This window comes from Callionymus lyra, chromosome 10, assembly GCF_982586985.1.
Source record: "Callionymus lyra chromosome 10, fCalLyr1.hap1.1, whole genome shotgun sequence".
In the NCBI taxonomy this organism is placed as follows: domain Eukaryota; kingdom Metazoa; phylum Chordata; class Actinopteri; order Syngnathiformes; family Callionymidae; genus Callionymus; species Callionymus lyra.
The window spans coordinates 12218968-12240698 of record NC_141827.1 but is presented as its reverse complement, the minus strand read 5'-3'; the positions used below and the strand labels follow the sequence as shown (position 1 = coordinate 12240698).

The 21731-nt window shown below is 40.8% G+C and overlaps 1 protein-coding gene across 5 annotated transcripts in view; it reads right to left on the bottom strand.

Moving 5' to 3' along the window:
• Window positions 1–8805: 8805 nt before the first annotated feature.
• Window positions 8806–21731, bottom strand: part of kif21b (kinesin family member 21B) — a 52422-nt gene continuing 39496 nt past the window's right edge. For 4 of the 5 annotated variants that reach the window (XM_087801761.1, XM_087801765.1, XM_087801762.1 and 1 more), the window contains 8 exons: window positions 20318–20454; window positions 19423–19603; window positions 19182–19346; window positions 17492–17609; window positions 17248–17418; window positions 13737–13936; window positions 13497–13617; window positions 8806–11666 (listed from right to left, as the gene is read on the bottom strand). In XM_087801761.1, coding sequence (XP_087657887.1) covers window positions 13518–13617; window positions 13737–13936; window positions 17248–17418; window positions 17492–17609; window positions 19182–19346; window positions 19423–19603; window positions 20318–20454 — 1072 coding nt within the window. In that variant the 3' untranslated portion in view covers window positions 8806–11666; window positions 13497–13517. The remainder of the gene's footprint in view (window positions 11667–13496; window positions 13618–13736; window positions 13937–17247; window positions 17419–17491; window positions 17610–19181; window positions 19347–19422; window positions 19604–20317; window positions 20455–21731) is intronic. The other variant, XM_087801766.1, reaches the window with a different exon arrangement.

Sequence of the window (21731 nt, the reverse complement as noted above, 5' to 3'; positions counted from 1 at the left end):
CACACTGCTGGACAGCTCCCGCACACTTGACGTCATGTGCCATTACTTGCCAACATTTAACATGTAAAATGAATCGAGCAAAATAGATGTAGATCTTGTCGTATCTCCCCTTTATTTGGCGTTGTCTTAATTTCTAGCACTTAATTCATCTGTATAATTCGATAAATATTTTTTAAATGTCAAAAGAGTGAGAAGAAAATAGCAGCAATGAACAGACAATAGGCGAGGAAAAGTTGTATGTGCTTCAGAGGGCTGGTTATCATTGGAAAATGTCAACACTCCCTGAAAACATCACTAGAATATAGAATATGTTTATTCGATTGTTTTGATAATAGACAGGAAAACACAGACAATTATATCAACTCATTGGCAGAATAAATAAACTTCTGCTGCTTCATGGGTCTAATTCTGCTGCTGCCTTTGCGGACAAAAACAATTTCAAGATACCCACACTCACTTTGGATTCTTAATTTCCCACGAGAGCGGGGCGTAACACAATATGGGTGACCCGGCGTATGATTAGACAAAACCATGCCATGCTAACGCTACATGTGTCAGCACGAGCTTAACAAAACATATACTGTTTCCCGTATTTATAGGTTTATTTATAGAAAATCACTCTGCGCTCATCATTATTTTATGACTCATGCAGGAGCTTCTGAAGGCGTAATTTCACACTGTGTGATTCTTTAAATGTTTTGTTTTTATCTCAAAATCCAATTGAGATTCAGATTTATTTTCAGTCTTACATGAGCTGGAATGTTTAATCTGTCTTCAAAATGTATAAACAGTTCGATACATACATACATACTAACTAGCTTGTCTTATAAATATCTACACTGAGTACCTAATGAACATTATTAGAAGATAAGTCTAATGTCTCAATGTCCATTAACTCATGAACAAGACCGCAAGGTACCTCACCTCTTGTGCCACTCCAGTGATTCATATCAATTCAATTTTTTGATTGTGATATCATTAAATATGACTGAAGCGAAATTAGTTTCTGAGGTCTGGGAATGACAGTAAACCAACGATTTATCAGTCAACACAGAAGAGCTGTGGACCTTTGATTTGAAAGACTTGTTCAACCATGTTTCCTGTTGTTGAGAGACCAGATGTTTGCAACAAGAGTAGCATTTAGCTTTCCTAGAAAGTCAGCTGTCTGCTCTCCCTTTTATCTCAGGCTGCTTTTTTTTGCTTTCAATGTTGTCTTTAAGGTTGTCTTTAATGTTGACTTTGATCTCCATGTTTTACTGCACCATTACCATTTCCTCAGGAGAGTCAGTGTGTTGAGCATGAAGTTCCTTCTGAAGAAGGAAGATCTGGTCCTCCGGTCCACAACACATTCAACAATCCCGACAATCTCTTGACCTCCCACATCCCTGCAAACTTGAAAACCATTTCACACATTAGTCCCGCATCAGCAGTTCATGTCTGGATTCTTGAAATCAATTTTCGTCTTGGGAAAAAAAAATAATCCGCTGCCCACTCATCCCTGTGGCAGACTCACACACCCCGACACTTAAACAAGCCTCCTCCTCTCACGGCACAAGATTATCCTGAAGGACCCAACTCATTTTTTCTCTCTGGAGTATTTCAAGCAGACCTTATCTTCGACGGCTTGATGTCGGCGTTCGCCCGGAGGATGCAAATGTGAGTTGATGTCTCCATAAAGGCAAATGTTTTAAGCTCCAGTTAGATGTGCTCAGATTTGATCAAAAGACGAATCAACATCTTCTACATTTCAACTTATCTCTGATGTCAGTGGAAAGATAAGACTTTATTTTGTGAAATAGAAGGTTACAAGTAGATGACATGCCAATTCATTTTATTATCTTTTTCAGCCAGAAGTAGCACACGTTTAACACTAGAATTGAACAAGAACATGAACTCAAAAATTTGAAACTGACCTAATCTGAATTTAGATTTTAAGGTTCTTTAAATCTGTGGCTTCAGACTTTCATTCTCCACACGCAAATATGCATGATCAAAGATCAATGCGGTATCTGCTGCAGCCAGTTTCGCCCGCAGAGTCTGTCGTGATAGACTCAAGATGGTCACTTCTTTTGTTCACTTGCTGACATTAATAACGCCATAGGGAATTCAAACTATCCGCTTACAAAAACACACACATGCACACACACACACACACACACACACACAGGTCTGCAGGCACTCACACACACACACAGACCGGAGCGTCTTCTTCCTGCAGCTTCCTCAACACTAATTACTGTCTTTACGCTCACTTGCGTCACACAGAGCCTAAAATATCACCATTGTGCAGAAATAACACAGGAAAAGAAAACTAAAGTTACTTAAATGATGATCTTAATCAAGCGACGCACACTAAAATACATCAGCCACTTTTTTTTTAAACTTACTTCTAATTATATCTGCTGAGCGTTTGAGACAGAGATGGAGGGTGGTGAAGAAGAGAGTGTGGGCAGGGCGGAATGATGTCAGACTGGCAGCGGAAGTGAGAGGGGAACAAAGGGCAGACGATGTAAAGTTCATGGGAAGGAGGAGAGAAAGACTGAAGTTAGAAAAGTCCAAGTTGAAGATGCGCAGGATTTCATAGACAAGACATTTAAAAAGAAGAAAATCCTGAACCAAAAAAAACACATTTAAATTGAACATGACCTACCAGTGATGTCAGTGCAGTAAACACACACTGCACACCAGACATTTGGAAGGAAACCAGAGTGCCCCCCAGAGGAAACCTTAGAATTATGAGAACACACATCCTCCACTTGTCGTTCATCTGATTGAAAGTAAAAAGCTGGATTTGAATTCCTCATATTCGTCACTGAGCAGAACGGATTCACTCTGACAGCAGAAGATTTTTACTTTGTTCCAGGAGAGAGAAGGCGTTGATAAAGCGAGCAGGTGTTTGCCCCCGAAAATCTCCACAAGCGTGTTCGTCCGCGGCGTAATTCAGCTCCGGGGTCCTCTTGTTTGAAGGAGAATCAAACCCTCCATAGGGGGCCGGCTTGTGGACGAGGAAGCTGGCGAACAAACAGACGCAGCACCCACACACTGGCTCAGAATGAGGGGTGACTCCGCCTGATTGACAGCTCAGTCATGTTGGATTCAGCTGGAGAAAGGTTGGATTGAAGGTGTTTTTCAAGACTGGGATCACTTCATCGTCGCTCTGAAACACTCCCGACTCAAGATCACATGAACTGGAAAATGATGAAATGATTATATTATGTAAAGAAAACTAGTCGAGATATCTCGAGATCAAAGTCACAGAAGTCGTGACAGTTGGCTCAGAAGACTGAAGACTGTCAGAATTGTCGCTGTGATGTCTCAACGACAAGTGACACCTTCAACCTCCTCAACCAACTTCCTTAAATAGATTCCCCACGCCTGGACCTGCAGGAGAAAAGACAAGATGTTTAAAATGAAAGAAAAAATCTACATGAAACAAGAATGGCATGCTTACAGGATGAGGATCAGCTCCTCTAAATCTGAGACCATGGTTGAATATCTCTCTAGCTTGAGGTCTTGTTCACAGGTAGAATGGTAATACCATATATATATTTCAGATTTATGCAAGAGTTTAGTCTCATTTAACACGGAAAGATTCTTCAGTTTAGTTTCTGAATGTATTCTTCACATTAGAAAAAGATTTGTTTGTTCTTATTTCTTGACTTAGACAAAAAGAAAAGCTTCGTACAGATGCCGAAAGGGACCAGAATGTCGTTCAACATCATCGATTTCATGGATCTGTGACGGAGAAATCCGTCTCACGTCCTCAACCTCCGCTTCTCTGTGGACCGGCATCGGCGGTCCTTTGGGAGAAGAACATACAGGCTTTCAGGGAAAGTCCTCATTGGTGTCAGAGGTCAACCTGTAGGCAATCTACAGTCTGACCTGTTCATGAACCCCCCCATTAAAGACGCCCGACCCCGAGTTTCTCCATTAACGTCCGAGTTAAAGAAGCTGGTCCACACTCAACCAAGAGTCTGAAGGTTTCAACAAAGAAGCTATTTCATTAGATGTTCTGAGACTCAACAAGATGATGGAATGACTGCATGTCCAACTTGTCCTTTTACTTCGTTATACGCGAGAGAATTTCAGCAGCACTTCCAACAACACTGACAGATAAAAACACACACATGAACACACACATGAAGTAACATATGACCACAGAGATAAACACACCTGGAAATACACATATTGTATAAACACAGATATAAACACACAAGTGAACACAGATATGAACACACATATGACCACAGATATGAACACACATGTTGTATAAACACACATAGAAACACACATAAGAACACAGATATGCACAAACATGAGAACACACATATGAACACATATAAACCCACTTATAAACCCACTTATAAACAAACTTATAAACACACATACAAACAAAATTACTGTATAAACACACTTATAAACACATTTATAAACAAACTTATAAACACAGATACAAACAAAATTACTGTATAAACACACTTATAAACACATTTATATACAAACTTATAAACACAGATACAAACAAAATTACTGTATAAACACACTTATAAACACATTTATAAACAAACTTATAAACACAGATACAAACAAAATTACTGTATAAACACACTTATAAACACATTTATATACAAACTTATAAACACAGATACAAACAAAATTACTGTATAAACACACTTATAAACACATTTATAAACACACCTACGAACACACTTACTGTATAAACACACTTGTAAAAACATTTATAAACACACTTATAAACACACCTACGAACACACTTACTGTATAAAAACACTTGTAAAAACATTTATAAACACACTTATAAACACACCTACGAACACACTTACTGTATAAAAACACTTGTAAAAACATTTATAAACACACTTATAAACACACCTACGAACACACTTACTGTATAAAAACACTTGTAAAAACATTTATAAACAAATTCATAAACACATTTATAGACACATTTATAAATACACTTAGAAACATATTTATAAACACACTTATGAACATGCAAAAAACACAGTTACAGTATAAACACATTTATAAGCACACTTACAGTATAAACACATTCATAAACACACTCATTTAACATTTATAAACACATTTATAAACACACTTATAAACACACACAGACCTTCTATGAAGTTGAGCCCAGATGATTCCATAACATGGACAGTCATTTTGTGGACGTGTTTGCAAGTTTGTGTTTCTCTTTTCTCAAATATTCTGAGAACTTCAAGATGACGAATGTTCGTCAAGAGAGACGCTTTCTTCTTCATCACTCATCCTCACTCAGTGGCCAGCGTCACACGTACGTCATCTTAGATGACCTCCTTGACGATAGATCTGATAAGAAGTTAATGTTTAACTGCTTCCGAAGACCGGTCAAAGGTCAAAGGTGTGTTATTCCCACCGTCTTGTGCCGGAGTGTCTCCGAGTCTCAGGTAAGTCTCCATTGGAGTCGCTTCTGTACTTCAGCACCTTCATCCACTTCTCTGGGCAGCTGCTCACCATGGAACTGGCCTTCTACCCTGCCGTGGCTCTCATCTACTTCTTCGGGGTGATGCAGGCGTCCAAGGAGAACCGGGTGGAGCTGGACGACCGGGCCTCGTTCAACGTGTTCCTGCTGTTTGTGTTGGCGCAGCCGCTGTGTCTGGTTTTGGGCGGTTACACCGGCATGGCCATGTACCTGCTCACGTCTCTGGTCTCCTACTTCTTCCTGCCGTGGAGGACGAACGACGGCGTGGGAAATGAGAAACGATTAAAGAAGGAGGAATGAGCGATAGAGACGATGATTCTCTTGCTTCATTGATAAACAACTGAACTCTTCCTGGTTTGTGAGTCGTCTTCTGAGCGGTGACTCACTGTTGTGTTGTGAGACTAAACCGCCTGAACCGGGAGAAATCTGTTGAATTACAGAAGATGCTAAATTCACCAAATACAAAATGAGAGTGAAGTGTGTGTTTGTGTGTCTAATCCTGAAGGAAGGTCTTTGTCAGAGGACGTGCACAGCTGGTGTCTGAGGAACAGTCGGATCCTCTGAAGATTTATTAGTTTGGCTTTTTAATATTTCGCTCACTGTGATCATCCCTTCCTAGAGCGCCTGTTTTCTGCAGATGTTCAGACCAGAGGTGGCTGTTTAATTCCGTCAGGAGCCACATTATAAACTGTGAGGACAAAAGCTCCCACACTGTGATGTTTTTAAAAATACGAAAGAAAGTCACATATCAAAAAATGTAATTATGATATGAAGTTGAAAAAACATGGCAATGTGATATAATGCATTTTATTACAAATTATCTTCTCAATATATTTTGAGGAACAAGATGGAGAAAATTTGAGCGATCAAATGGCATCACTGACCAATTAAAGGATTTTAATTATTGGTTTTAAATGGTATTAAAAAAGGAGAAAAAAAAGATAAACTGTTTAGTTCAGTCAGTGATTCAAATCAGAAAAAATATAAGAAAAAGTCTAAAATAATTGTGGTTTTATGGAAATACTACTATGCAAAATATGTTTATGTACATCCTGTTGTGTTATCAGTTTTATCTTGCCCTTTAAAGTATATAATTTATTGAGTATTGTTTTGATTGTTTAAGCGCTTTGTGACCCTGGTCTGGAAAAGCGCTATACAAATAAAAATTACTTACTTACTTACTTAATTACATATTTTGAGGGACAGTATTAATATTCACTGTGAGGAACATTTCCATATTGTGGCTAAAAGAAAAAAAAAATAGCCCTTAAACAATGATGTTAAACTATAATAAGAATGTGAATCAGTAAACACAGAGTTACTTAGCTTTTACATTTAAAGTTCAACCTTCAGGGCCTCATAAATACAGGCCAAGGGTCGTACATTTCTTCTCTCAGAAATGTAGATTTAGAGGGACGGACCATAAACCGAGACTTCCCAGAGCGTCTCGGTGTCACAGATGATGAGATTCCAGCGAGAGGATAAAACAGGAGGAGCAGATGGAGCGTACGCCTGGACGTGACAGCGATTCTGTCTCCGACTTTATTTGCCTGTGACTGGCGTCGTCAAATGGTTTCTCGCCTCCTCACAAGGCCTTAATGTCTGCCATACATCACCGCGCTGGAGACACCCGTCGAGTCGTGGACGAGCGAAGCGCCGCGCGAGCTAATGACGAGAGTTTGCGTCAGGAATGAAGATGTACGAGCGGCGAGTACGTTTCTCAAGTCGGGGAGGAAAACACAAATGCCACCTGGTGAAAAAAAAACATCCAGCTTCTGCATCCTCTTTGTTTGTGCTGGATGATGAATCCATCTGGAAGGTAAATGACTTCCTCGGCGCCGACTTTGGCACACAACAGCTGTCAACCACAAATCGCCTCTGAGTTTCTCCTGCATGATCAATTATGATTAGAAGATCGATCAGACACTCCAGAGAATTCCTTTGCAAAATGTTCTGGTGTAAGACTGCAACGTTAATTGAATGGAGCCTCAATGTTTCATTTCACATTTCAATTGGCATCTGTCATTTTGTAAATGATTTGTGCAGAAATGTACTTTTGTTGATTTTCTTTACATGATTCTCAAACATACATGACGACAACAAAATCTCCAAAGACCAACTCACCAGGGAAGCAGGAGTCAGAACAAGATCTGGCCGCCAGCACAACGATTACCCAGGCAGAATGTTCTCTTAGGACCAAGGACTTCAATGGGAACCCTTGCACGGGTAGACAGGGGCTAGGTTCATCACATTTTCAGTGGTCAAAGTCCACCCCTAGGGAGAAAAGAGCCTTGATCCAGGAGGAAGTCCGAAACCTTGAGGAAGAAGGGAGAAGAGCGAAATCCATCAAGCTCGCAACTCAACGATCCTGGACCAGGTGGAACCTCCCCAAGAGATCCATCACATGGAGTGAACTCTGGAGGTTGGAGCTCTTCCGGATATTCTTTCTACTCCGAGCAGTGTACGACACCTTACCGACCTCTGTAAATTTGCACAGGTGTACTATCTGGTTGTAAGGCTCCTTTGACCCGGGGTAGATACAGGTGGCGCCATGACAAGGTGTTAGCAGGGCTTGCAGATATCCTGGAGCAAGAGAGGAGGAAGAAGCAACAAACCAAAGCAAGACCACTGCTGAGCACCATCACCTTTGTGAAAGAAGGTCAAAGACCTGTTGTCCACAGCCAAGCCAGAGAGAACCTCCTGCGATCAGCACAGTGATGGGAAATGGAGGTTGGAGAAGATCATCCTGGTGGAGTTGACAGTGCTTTGGAAGGAGGGCCGTAATCCAAATACCAGCAACTTGTCCAAGACTGCCGTGATAAGGGGTGGAAAACATGTCTGATGACGGTGGAAGTGGGATGTCGAGGGTTCCGAGCCCAGTCAGTGTGGGATCTATTGACCGAGGTTGGACTGAGAGGCCTTAAGAAAAGCAGCAGTTCACAGGCTGGGAGAAGCGTCTGAAAGAGCCTCCTGGTGGCCCTGGCACAAAAGAGAGGGCATAAGTGTGAAGCCTTTGCCAGTCACTGCAGACCCACCAACTGGAGGGGGTTGTGGTTAAGGGTCGAAACACCCAAGAGAAAGTTGGGGACCACCTGATGACCCCTCTCCCAGGTCAAGGATTTACCAATAAGAAATGAGTGTAAACTAGCATCCCAGATGTATTATGCAACTGAAGTAAAACGACAACCTTGCAAAAGTGAAACGTAAATTCTCACCAGTAAGTCCAAAAATGCATTTTTAGAATCATGATAAATAAAAACAAATGAAACAGGTCAATTCATATGAAAAAATAATGACAGACACCAGATTTTTTGTCTGACACGTTGCATTTATTTCCTCCTTCATTAAATATGTATGTACAATATTTACATACAAGCAATATGATACAGGCGTCGCACATGCACTTCTCTCATACGAAAAGTCTGTACATGAATTTACACTCCACAAGTCTGTGCAAGAGAAGGCACACATGACCTTTAACCCTGCGTCAGCACATGTTTGAATCACATATTTTACAACGAAATGACATAAAAAAAAAAAATGAAAAAGATTGAGTTTCAGTGTTCTGCCCGAGCAGAGAGGAAGGTCCATAAATGTAGCTGAATCTTTCTGGTTCAAGTACATGAAAATGTCAACTCCTGCCACAGACACTTCACAGTCCGATTGAGATTCAAACCAGCAAAGAGTAGAAGTGGCGCTGCATTGACAGGACAGGAAAGACTCTTTCTGATTCACAAGAGAGTGATACAAGTCTATTTTTTTTTACACAAAACACCGTTGCAGTCCGGAGCTTTTAAGACTCATTTCTACTTCAGTTGATACTTTATTGCTCAAACATCTACAGCAAAAAACCCAAATACTCACTTTGTCTTGAGTAAACACTGAAGCTACACGTGTACCATTATTTGTGAAGGTGGAAAGATCCAAGTCATGAAACGGCGGATCCTCGAACTTCTTCCTCAACATCAAGTCTCAATACAACGTTTGACGGCACCTCAAATGACTTGCGGCTCTTTTGAACAGATGAAGTCGTAACATCATGAGCACCTGCTCATGTACACACCAAAACTGCTCTCGTTTGTTCTGGTCACCCGTGGGCTTCACCAGGAAGATAAATCCTCTTTTTTAACTCTGGGTAGATTTGTCTTAAATTGGCCCGAAACAACGGTCTCGTGTTCATCCCAGCTACCTGGGGCGGGAGGCGGGGGATACCCAGAAGAGTACAGCAGTCAATCACACATAGTCGTTGTTTATCAATGGACTCGCTTCTATTTTCTAGTGAATAAAAACTACTGTTGAAGCAGAGCACGACCTTGTGATGGAATACACTATGTTGACCGTTAGAAACTCTTCCTACACATTATTTACATGGCTCAGCTGGAGTGTGCAGAGAAGTGGAAGATCTTCAGCGCTGAAAAGAAAACTAACCTTCTATTTGTTGTCAAGAATAAACACGGAGATCAGAAACAGGTGCCTCGTGACACGGATGTTCTCTCGAAAAACAAGGCATTGAGTCGACTTTTAACGGCTGAACGGACCTGAGATTCTAACTAATGAACTAAAGATTCTTCGTGACGGAGCGATGCTCCGGCTCATCCTAAAGTTGTGTTTCATCTACGGCTACACGATGCAGGCTGAAGCATCGAGCTGTGAGGTGGGACTTCTGCCTCCATCAGTTCATGTGAGCGGCTCCATCCTGTCGAGACACTGACACTACTTTCCAGAAGGATTGACGACAGTCACGATGATGATGATGAGTTGTGTACGTAAGATCTAACAGCTTACTGATCTGATGCAATATTGCTAAACTAGCTTAAATGCTACTCACATGGCACGACTTTTTGATCTAAGCACGAAGCAACTCGGGGGCTGGGGGGGGGTCTGTTCCATATATATAGATATGTGGAGGGAGAAGCAAGGGAACAATTGGCGAAGTGAGAGCGTGAGAGGTTCTGCCTTAATCTTCTACGTCCAGTGGTTGATTCCGTTTTAAAAGCTACTGATGCGACGAGAGACAGTCCAACTGGAGAGAAGTTATTTTTCAATTTACAAAAGTCTTGCAGCATTTATATGCTGTAATCCTGCCTGAACAGGTGATCAGTGCAGGCGGTTTGTCATCTCAAGCCAGTTAAGAGCTTAAAATGCGTGTCACAGAACTTGTACCAACACATCTGTATTGTCCCCGATGACCGACTCAGAGGTGACCCACCGAGCCCGACCCGGACGCTCCAGGAGCCAGGAAGCGAAAAGCAGGAAGTGAGGTGGAATCGGATGTTTCGAGCGGTGTTCGAAACTGCTTCATTAAAGAGTCTAAAATCGATGCGCTCCGAGGACGCCGAGAGCTATGAGGTGATTCGGCGAACGAGAGAAAAGTGCATGCGTGTTGTGCACACTGTCAGAGACTCGCTTTTTAACATCGGTTTAAGGAAAGTGGCCTCCTAGCGTTCAGAGCAGCAGCAAAAACGGTACGGGAGAAGAAAAAGAAAAAAAAGAAAAGTGGGATTTTAATAAGAGCCTCCTCCGCTTTGTGACCTACTTTCACCCGAGTCGGCTCGCCCGCCATGCAGCTGCTAATTAAATTGACAGAGAAGTTTGTGTAGCAGGGAAGGAGGTGAACCTTTTCACAAGGCTTCACAGTCTGACACACTTGCTAACCTTAAGAGATCAGGGGCTCCTGTTAATGTTAGCTAGCAGGGGACGTTACAATAAGGCCTCTCTGAAGAGCTTCAGACGCTGGTTTGTGCTCCGGCATGTTCAGCAGCGAGACCAAGAGGCCTCAGGCATTATTGAGCACTTCACGGGGGGGGGGGGGGGGGCGTGGCCTCACACATGACCAACACAACTGAGGTAGAGAAAACGATACATTAAAAAAACACTGACTACAATCGTGTGAGGGAGGAAAAGAATAAACGACAAGAGAAGGCAGGTCCTTAAAATGTGTCTGGAAAGTTGATTTTTGTGGTGAGAAAAGATTCCCTGGAGCAGAGCAGCATCAAACCTAAATGGCACTTTTAAAAAAGTAGAAGAAAAAGAAGCCATTTGAATCCATTTGGGCGTCACGTCCGGTCGCCGGGGAGATTCCTCGCCGCCGCGAGTGAGACAACACTTTGGCGGAGGCGGCCGTGTCTGTCGTCACCTCTTCCTGCAGACTTTTGACAGCCAGATCTTCACCGTCTTGTCACTACAGAGGCAGCGCAGAGGAGAAAACAGCACATCAATCAGACGCTCTCGAAAACAAGGCCTTCGTTATCAGGCCGGGCACAAAAAGCGCTGACTTCAGACGTCCTTTATTAAAGATTCTCCCAAAAGGAAACATCCATATAACCTTCTGAAAACGTCTGACTCAGAGCTCTGCAGGGAGAAAACATGTTTACCCGACACATCAAGTCGACGCTATAAAACTGGCAGCAAAGAACATTCCAACTTTAATATCGTTTTCATTGTTAACGTGTCACCGTTATATAAAATGTTACGTCGTTCCTACTCAATGTAATGACAATAAAGTGATCGTATGGAACTTTTAATTTTACTGGTTAAACATTTCTGAATAATTTTTATACATTTTCCCTTCAGTAATCTATATTTGTAATCTATTATTCCTTAAATACTTATTATTGTTGTTAAAGTTCAACTAATGTGTTGATTTAAGTGTGTCTTAAATAGATGTTGGACTCTATTGTACTCATCATGTGTCTGTTTGGACAAAACTCTCTTTCCATTGAAACCAATTACATTAGTCCAGGAAGTCTCCATTTCTAAGGAACTCATTGTATAAACAAAGCAGGGCGTAATTACAGGCGACTGGAGGAGGAGTGGAGCCATTATTATGTCATAACGGATTCGTCTCACGTAACCTCTGGTTCGCCAAGATTTCAGTCAAACTGTTTTAAAAGTAATAAGTTCAAAACATGGTCATGATGAGAGACTTACTGCATCTTGGAGAGGAAGACTTCAATATTTGAAACATGGGAGTGAGTCAGATTGGATTTTCACATTAGTTGCCCTTTGATTCTAAACCATAACTAAGGACCTCATTATTTAAATGTGAAACTATCAAACAGACCTTGAACATGTTTTGTTTGAGAGTGACAGTTTACTGTATGTTTTCATATTAAAAGTACTAATCTTGATTTAATGTTTAACATATAATTTAGACCTTTAAAAGGATGCCGACTAAAATAGTTATGGAAATATTGAAATAGCTTTACTTTAAATATAAATGTGTTATATTTTAGTTAGTGATCAGGAATTATATTGTTTTTAGTCAAACTATGACTTTATCGCATCAACATTATTTTTAATCTCTTAGTTAACTTAAACGTTTCTGTTTAAAAGTTGTCTTTTTTGAAAAAGGTTGTTTTTGTGTGTGTTTCTTGTGCACGAGTTTTTCAGTCACACCCTGAGGTGGACACAATTCTATAGTATTTTTTTATCACTTTATATAGTTTGATTTTATCTTCTTCTGATACTAAACCTCCGCCTTACTGGTGTAAACTTGAAGGGGTGATTAGACGCTTTTGTATTGATATAATTCTTTTTAGGACACAATCGTGAATTGAAAAAAAAAACAGGTTGAGGTATTTTATCAGCTATTTTAGGTGAGACTGAAGAATAGATTAAATAAATACACTTCATTATTAATTCAACAACAGTGACATTGTTTGACAAATATCGTATCATCATATTTATCATTATATATCTTTTGACCCTTAAATTACATTTACTTAAAGAAGTATAAAATTAATTTCATTTAAAAATCTTTTTTATTCAAGTACTCTTATTATTATCATTATTATTTACATATATTCATTACATTAAAATACCCGTTTGGTGAATTCTCACAACAATGCCAATAATATACTGAAGTAATTCCAACTCTAATCATAATTGAGAAGGAAAACTCAAAATAAACAGTGATAACAGGTATTGTGCAGAAAAGATTAACTGGCTGCTACAAGGAGCAGCACAAGTCAAATGCAGGAAGAAAAGTAGGAAAAGAAGCAGTTGATACCAGAGGAAGGGAGGGAGACGGTCATGGGAGGCTGGTGGCTCGGCCCTTGATGGCCAGGACCCGGCGAGGAAGGCAAGGGGTCAAGCCAGGAACATAAGACCACAACTTCACCCTGCAGTCACTGAGGTCAGCAGGAGGGAGAGAAGGAGCAGTTGAGAAACCAGAAGATCGGAAGAGAGGATGAAGGTTTTTGAGACGACTCAGCACGGTTCCCTGAGACAGCGACCGGACACTCCTTACCTGGACGCGGTGAAGATCTGCCTGGAGTTGGTGCATATGGCGTTGATGGGACTGTCGTGACCCCTAACCTCCCCGATCGGAGTGAAGTTCTCCACATTCCAGACCTTCAGCATCCCACCCCTGCAGGCACTCAGCAGCATGGGTCGCCCCGGAACGTAGGCCAGAGCACAGACCCAGTCCTTATGAGCGTTTGGGATTTGCTGTGAGGAGGAAACAGAAATTCAGGTTGAACGTTGAAGCCAAACCTCTGCAACCTGACTTTATTTGTTGTGTGAGGATGGACAAAAACCATCATTAAATGATAAAGGATTACATTTGTTATATATATAAAAATTGTCACAGCAACGATATGCCCACTCATTCGCGTCGTTCAAATGTGGACAAAACTGAAACTCTTTTGCGCCTGATCCCGATTCCAGGGTTGAGTCAGTACTTGGGTGACTTAGGTCAGTCCGTCAAACTGAGCCTGAGAAACCTGGGTGTTGTATTTGACATGGAGACATGCCTCTAGTTCAACACTGCAGAAAACTGACCAGAAACAGTGACTGTTTCCTTTAACTGAGAAAAATCTCTAAACTTGGAAAAATGGTTTAACAACACGATCTCGAGCTTATAATCCATGCGTTTGTGTCTTCTTGTCTGGACTATTGTAATGGTTTGTTTTCATGATTTAACAAGAAGGATCTGTCTCGCCTGCAGTTAATACAAAACTCTGCAGCGAGAATTCTGACCCGCTCTAGTAGAAGGACTTACAATTCTCCGATCCTTAAAACTCTTCACTGGCTGCCAGTTTTTCCAGGATCAATTTTAAAATTCTGGTTCTTACTTTCAGAACTATTCATGGTCAGACTCCTCCTTACATCACTGATCTGATCCAGCCTTGCACCCCAGCTCAGGCTCTGAGGTCTGTGGATCAGAATCTAGACAGAAAATCTTCCAGGCTGTTGCTCCTAAGCTTTGGAACGATCTTCCTCTCCCTCTGTGTTTGATGATCTACTGACTCATTCAAGAAACATCTTAAGACATTTTTTTTTTTTTTTACTGATTTTCTTGGACTTTTGTGTTTGTCTGTATGTGTCTTGGCCTTTTAAAGTATATATTTTTACTGTGTGTTGTTTTTGATTGTTCAAGCGCTTTGTGACCCTGGTCTAGAAAGGCGCTAAACAAATAACTATAACTTACTTATGTCAGTATCCAATCCTTTCAAATGATAACAATGTTGATACTGTACATATCACAGGCCACTAATGTGTTTCACTTGTGTTTGAGTATGTAACTTAGGCGCTTCAATGGGAGTTAAAATGAGATTTAGGGGCAATATAGCAGAAAGGTTGTGAAAGAAAAACCTTTAATAAGTTATTAGAACGTCAAAGCAGAACATCAGTTCTAATGGACTGGAAAAAGCTATTGAAGAGCAGTGAAAATCATATATGCGTTGGTAAGGTTCAGGAGATTGTGGAGCTTGTGGGGAGGTCTGAAACTTCAGTAATTATAAATAAATTGCTTCATACCATCTCAGGAGGGAGCGAGGCTGCGTGCATTTGAAGAGCAAAACAGCTCACAGCAGCAGTCCTTAGCAGAAAGACTTTCACCAAGACTACTACACCCTCAGCAGCACTTCACACACATTACATAATTAGACAGAGACCACAGTTGCGGTTCAATGGATAGTTTTGGCCGAGACAAAAATGTATTTACGGTCCGGCGCCCCAGACCTCAGACGGACCGGTTCATTTGGGCTCTGACAGCAAAACAATAACAGCCGATGATTCTCGCCGTTGATGGAACTTGTTAGTCGGCGTTCAACTTCAGCAATAAAAAGGTTTGTGGGCTTCGTTTGCATGTCGGTTGAGGAGCGCAGCTTCCACCCACAGGTAGAATGTTATGCATTAATAAAAGATGCAGGCAGTAGAAGATACACAAGAGACAACTGGGAAGTTAACGCATGCATACAAACAAGAACACACACCACTGAGCCAGTAGTTTCCTCTCAACACTTGCTCAAAAGATGCAAAACAGATGCAAAAGATTCCCTTCTTTGAGCCCGAATGTCCACACAAACATTTTCAGATACAATGTTTCCTCCTGGAAAACCGGTTCTGACATTAATGGAGCAAATATCAACGCGTGTTTAGGGGTTTCATTTTTCAAAGTTCTTTGTTCTGCAATGTGAGGAAACAAAACAAGTTCAACTATACTATTTAAAATCCTCTTCACATCTTGCTTGCATTTTTGCGCTTGATGGATCTACTGACTCCTTCAAGAAACATCTTAAGACGTTTCTATTTGTTCAGGCTTTTCCTTGAATTTCTCGAACTCCTGTGTTGTTCTCAGTATTATCTTGATCTTTAAAGTATGTACTTTTTTGAGTATTGTTTTGATTGTTTAAGCGCTTTGTGACCCTGGTCTCGAAAAGCGCTATATAAATAAATATATTATTATATATATTATTATTTATTTTGTATTAATGCCTTATGTGAATATATGCTTTTTAACTAAATGTGTCACAAAATCCGTTTGTGTGAAAAAGGAAACTAGTTGTTTTTTTCATTATGAAGTCCATGTCATGTATTTATAAATGCTCTTTAAATTACAAAATATGTTTCATCTTGGGCTTTTTTTGTATAATATTAATTGAGTTAAAAAGTTGATGGAAGAAGCTGTATTTTGCAACAAAAAAAAAATTCAACGTTTAGTTTAGTCACTGAAATGCTGACATTTCAAATGGTGAAAAAGGTCAAGACTTGTATCGACAAGCTAAATGTGCGGCAGTAATGTTTGGTTTAAAAATAAAAATCATCATTTATTAATGGCACGCAGCTACATAGGGTGAGGGGTGGAGGACATCATCACCAAAGATTGTTTCCTTCAACTGAGAAAATTCTCAAAAATAAGGAGAATGGTGTCACAACACGATCTAGATCTTATAATCCAAGGATTTTTATCTTCTCATTTGGACTATTGTAACAGTTTATTTTCATGTCTAAACAAGAAGGATCTGTCTCGCCTGCAGTTAATACAAAACTCTGTAGCGAGAATTCTGACCCGCTCTAGTAGAAGAACTCACATTTCCTCGATCGTTAAAACTCTTCACTGGCTGCCAGTTTTTTTCAGTATCCATTTTAAAATTCTGGTTCTTACTTTCAGATCTATTCATGGTCAGACTCCTCCTTACATCAGTGATCTGATCCAGCCTTACACCCCAGCTCGGGCTCTGAGGTCTGTGGATCAGAATCTACTGATGGTTCCTGAACACGGTTCAGGACCAGAGGAGAGAAATCCTTCCAGGCTGTTGCTCCTAAGCTTTGGAACGATCTTCCTCTCCCTCTGCATATGACTCCACAGCATTGATGGATTCTACTAAAAGCTTCAAGTTATCAACTACACTGTGACTGTGTTTCTCTCCGTGCTTGTGTGGGTTCCCATCTACGCACTACGGTTTCCACCCACAGACAGAGTTTCTAAAGCTGAGACGGTGCAGAGAGAAGGTGTTAGAAGGTTTGAGTTCTACCTGGATCAGCTCCTGCTGCTCCAGATCCCACTTCTTGATGCCGTTGTCTCTGGATCCGCTGAACAGCACGTCCTGGTGCACGGACAAACACTCGATGCCATCGTAGTGCGGGGGCTCAAAGTTGTGAGCTGGACCGATATTACCCAGAGTTCCTTCTGTTACGTCAAACACCTGACGAGAGGAGAAAAACATGTATCATTCTTACAGGAGACGCTTCGGAAGTCTCTTTAAACGTGTCGGACACCTTGACGTAATGATCCTTGGACCCAGTTATGACTTGATCTTTGCCCAGCGCCGACTGGCCCACGGTCAGACACATGACCGATCCAATATGGCCGGTCAGTTTCCCCATAGCCTGCATCCTATAAACGCCAAACACAACATACAACTAGTAAGACAGTGAAGTAGCCGGTGAAAAGTTCTAACTTCACACAAGATAATGATGCTCCTGCCTGATCCAAAACTGCTGAATAAATCGACGCTAAAGGCGATTTGATGAACACGTATTTTATTTCATTGCTTGGCGTTTGCATGCATCATTAGAGAGGTCCTCGTCGCTCTGACTCAAGTGTCTGATTCATCTGTTAATGATTCCCTCCAGAGCTCTTGAAGCCAAGTAGACAGTCTGCTAGAATTGGATGTAAGAAGCCGGTGCGATGCAGAAAAAGTGCTTCTCATCATCGTGATATTCTCTCACCGTGTTAAAAAACTAAAAGCTCTTTGGGTAGTTTTATTTCTTCTTAACCCTTTACAGTGAAACATTTATCATGTCATTGACCAGAGATCACTTGTTATCTCACGCGATTTAAAATACGAAAAATATTATCGTAAAATGATCATTTAAAATGTTCTGGTTAAAAATCACTGAGACATTCTCACAGATGTACAGTATGTAAACCACTTTTATTCCAAATAAAAGACGAAGATAAAAGAAGATTTTATAAAGATTCTTAAATGGAAACTAATGTGTTGATTTAAGTGTGTCTTAAATAGATCTTTGACCTCTATTGTAATCATCAGTATGTGTCTGTTTGTGCAAAACTCCTTTTTATTGAACCGCACATCATTCATCTTGGAAGTCTCTACCTCCAAGGGACTCGTTTTATAAATAAAGCGAGAATAATTACAGCTGAATGGAGGAGTGAACCCCATTAACATTTTAATGGGCTCCGCTATCGTAACCTCTTGTTCGCTGAGATTTCAGACAGGGGAGAACTTTATAAAGTAATAAGTTCAAAACATCATTATAATGAGGGACTTAGTGGAGAGAAATACTTCAACATTTGAAACAATCAAAGTGAATCAGGAGAGTTGGGATTTCACCACCATTATTTGCACTTTAAGGCTTTTGTGTAGTTATTTTCATGAGCTTGCCGAAAATGTAAAATAATGTTAAATTGTTTAAAAGCCTCAAAGATTTAGTTCTTAACTTTAGTTCATTCTTTACTTTACAATGATGCCATGGATTTCTATAGGTGTTTTCTTTAAAGAAAAATGCATGCAGTTCTACAGACAAATCTGTATCTCTGTAATGTTTAGACTATTACAAAGAAACGTATTAATTTACTGATATAACAGACAGCTGATGACATCACTCAAACATTGCGAGTAGCCGAGGTCTCAAGCAGGCAAGTTACCACACAATTTATTTGCCCTTTCCTGGTAGTTAAAAGTAGGACTACTGTGACTCTCTTGTTGTTATTTTTTATGACTCAAGCACAGTATAAAACATGGTATTCTTGCTGTCCCCTGTCCTGAGTTGTGCCGGATATAATTGTCTCCATCTTAGATCTCAGACACAGGAATGACAGAACTGCTCATGTAACCACGGCTGCTATATAAAGAGAGAGAGACAGTCTGGTTCCATTTGAGCCTGAAGATGACAGAGTTACACTTTCATGTGGATCACTGCTGATCAGGGAAGATCAAATTACCTGTTCAGGTCCCAGATGCGAACGGTGTTTCCGGCGGCCGCGTACAAGACAGAACCTGAGGGGTTGAGTGCGATCTGGTTGATCTGACACTCGCCCTGAGCAAAAGTGATGGTGCGTGTTGTGGTGCCGGCACACGCGTCGCCCGACACCACCTGACCCGAGGAGCTGTGGACACATCGGGGCTTGACAAACGTCTCAAAGGTGAATCGATTGAAAGGAAAACGAAGGGGCGGCCGCTTACGAGAGCGTGCGGACACACTTGGCCGAATCCCTGATGTCCCACACTTTAATGTAGGAGGTGGAGACGGAGAAGAGCAGACCGGAGGACGGGCAGTATTTCACGGACACCACGTTGTTTGGGTGGCCCTTCAGTGTGGCCATCTCCTGACCCGTTACCAGGTTCCACATTTTGCACGTCCGATCTGAAGGGGGGAGGAAGATACAACTCACTCATAAGAACATTAATGAAACCTGCTCGTCTCCCTCCAGTGACTTGGCTTCACTGAGGCTGCTATTGTCCTGTTGTGCTCAAAGTTTCCAGCAACATACAAGATATAAATCTTTAAAAAAAAAGAATTAAATGACGGAAAAAATGTCTGTACTTGTTCAATAATCTGTTGTCACATCTACTTATAAATAATACAAATGTAAAATGATATTTCATCAACAACTTATCTTAAGACGTTTTTATTTGTTCAGGCTTGATTTTCTGGAACTCCTGTTGTCTTATCAGTTTTATCTTGACCTTTAAAATATATACTTTATTGAATATTGTTTTGATTGTTCAAGCGCTTAGTGACCCTGGTCTGGAAAAGCGCTATATAAATAAAAATTACTTACTTACTTACATGTTAAAACAGAAACGTGAATAGCGTTTTAACCACCTATAAGTTCAGCAGGATCTTAACCTCAGCGAGAGTGAGGCTGAACAGTAGTGCCGTTTATTTAAAGGTGAGAGAAGCATGTGTGGAAGGAAGAAAACAACTGAGTACATAGAAGTGAGTAATACACACTGAGATTTTGTTTGTGCTTGTAAAATGTCTTCTTTCCCAAAAAAAAAAAAAAAATTCTTAGGCTTCCTGTCTCTACCAATATTAAAGGCGGTGACAACTCCAGCCGAACTGAAGGTTCTGTACCTTTTGATCCAGTGAACAGCAGCTCGTCCGTGGCGTCCACACACAGCACAGGTTTGGAGTGGCCCTCAGCTACAGACAGACACTGCAGCGGTGCCGTCCGACCTCCCTTCACACCCCCGATGGGATTGATCACACCCCTTGAAAAAGAGGAGGTTCGGTCAACAAACAAACGACGATATGAAACGTCATTTAAATCCCGGCACGAATGTGAGCTCAAGTGTCACGATGCCTGGATGAAGACAGACATGCAGCTCATTGTTATGACGAAGACTTTAATCATCATGCATTGAATCTTGTGCTCATGCTGAAACTGGCTCCACAATGACAGGTTGGATTCCCATAGTGCCTGGAGAGCAGTCAGCAGCGTGAGACGGAGCACAGCAGGGTGAGAAGTCGAGGGACGGATGTGAGAAAATTGGTCCCTGGTGGACTTCGTTTGGAGAGTGCGTGTGTGTGCATGTGTGTGTGTGAGTGGGGGGGGGGGGTGTGTGTGCATGTCGGTTGGGGGAGGTGCATTATAGAGATGTACGTGTAAAAGAAATAGTGAGGCAACAAATGCATTATCAGGCTCATAAAATGTAACCGATTTACAACAAAATATATGAATTACATTTAAATTAATTAGTTTTTTTTTTTTTATACATTTCTTTGTTTATTCATATTTATGTTCATAAACATTGGTTCACATTCTTGCTAAAAAAAAAAAGGTCTATTTAATCTAATCTTACAATGATTCAACCAAAACTCTGATTAAGTGAGTGTTACGCTGTGTCTCAAATTGCATACTAGCGTACTCAAAGTTAGTATTTTTAGTGCGTTAGTGCGTCTCAATTCTTAGTATGCGAAATTTAGTGCGCCATGCATACTAAATTGTCGTACTAACACGCCCACAAAACTAAGCATGGTTCGATGGACACACTAAACAGCCGCCATCTTAGTGACGTTTTAAACAGAAGTTACGTCATAAATAAATGCATATATATTCATATACTTACAGGTGTATTTTCAGCAGCAGTAGAAGGATAAACACGTCTTCGCTGCTGATACCAGCTTAAATATCTCTCGATTATTTAGATTCTCATATTTTTTCTTTATTTCTTTATACAAAGCTGCAAAACATGCTGCCAGCAGGTGGCGATAGCGTTCAAACAGCTGGTTGAAACATCGTTAAATAGAAGAAGAAGAAGAAGAAGCTGTCATGTGATTTCCAGTTAGTGTGTAGCTTCAGTGTTTGATTTGAGACATACTATCTGTGGAGAATTTGCGTACTAGTTAGTATGTACACTATCCTGATGCATACTAACTTCTAGCATACTAAGAGTAGTATGCGATTTGAGACACAGCATTATTCTTCTTGTTAAAGGTTAATATAAGATAAATATTTCAAGAGAAAAAAGTGCATGATGCTCTTCAA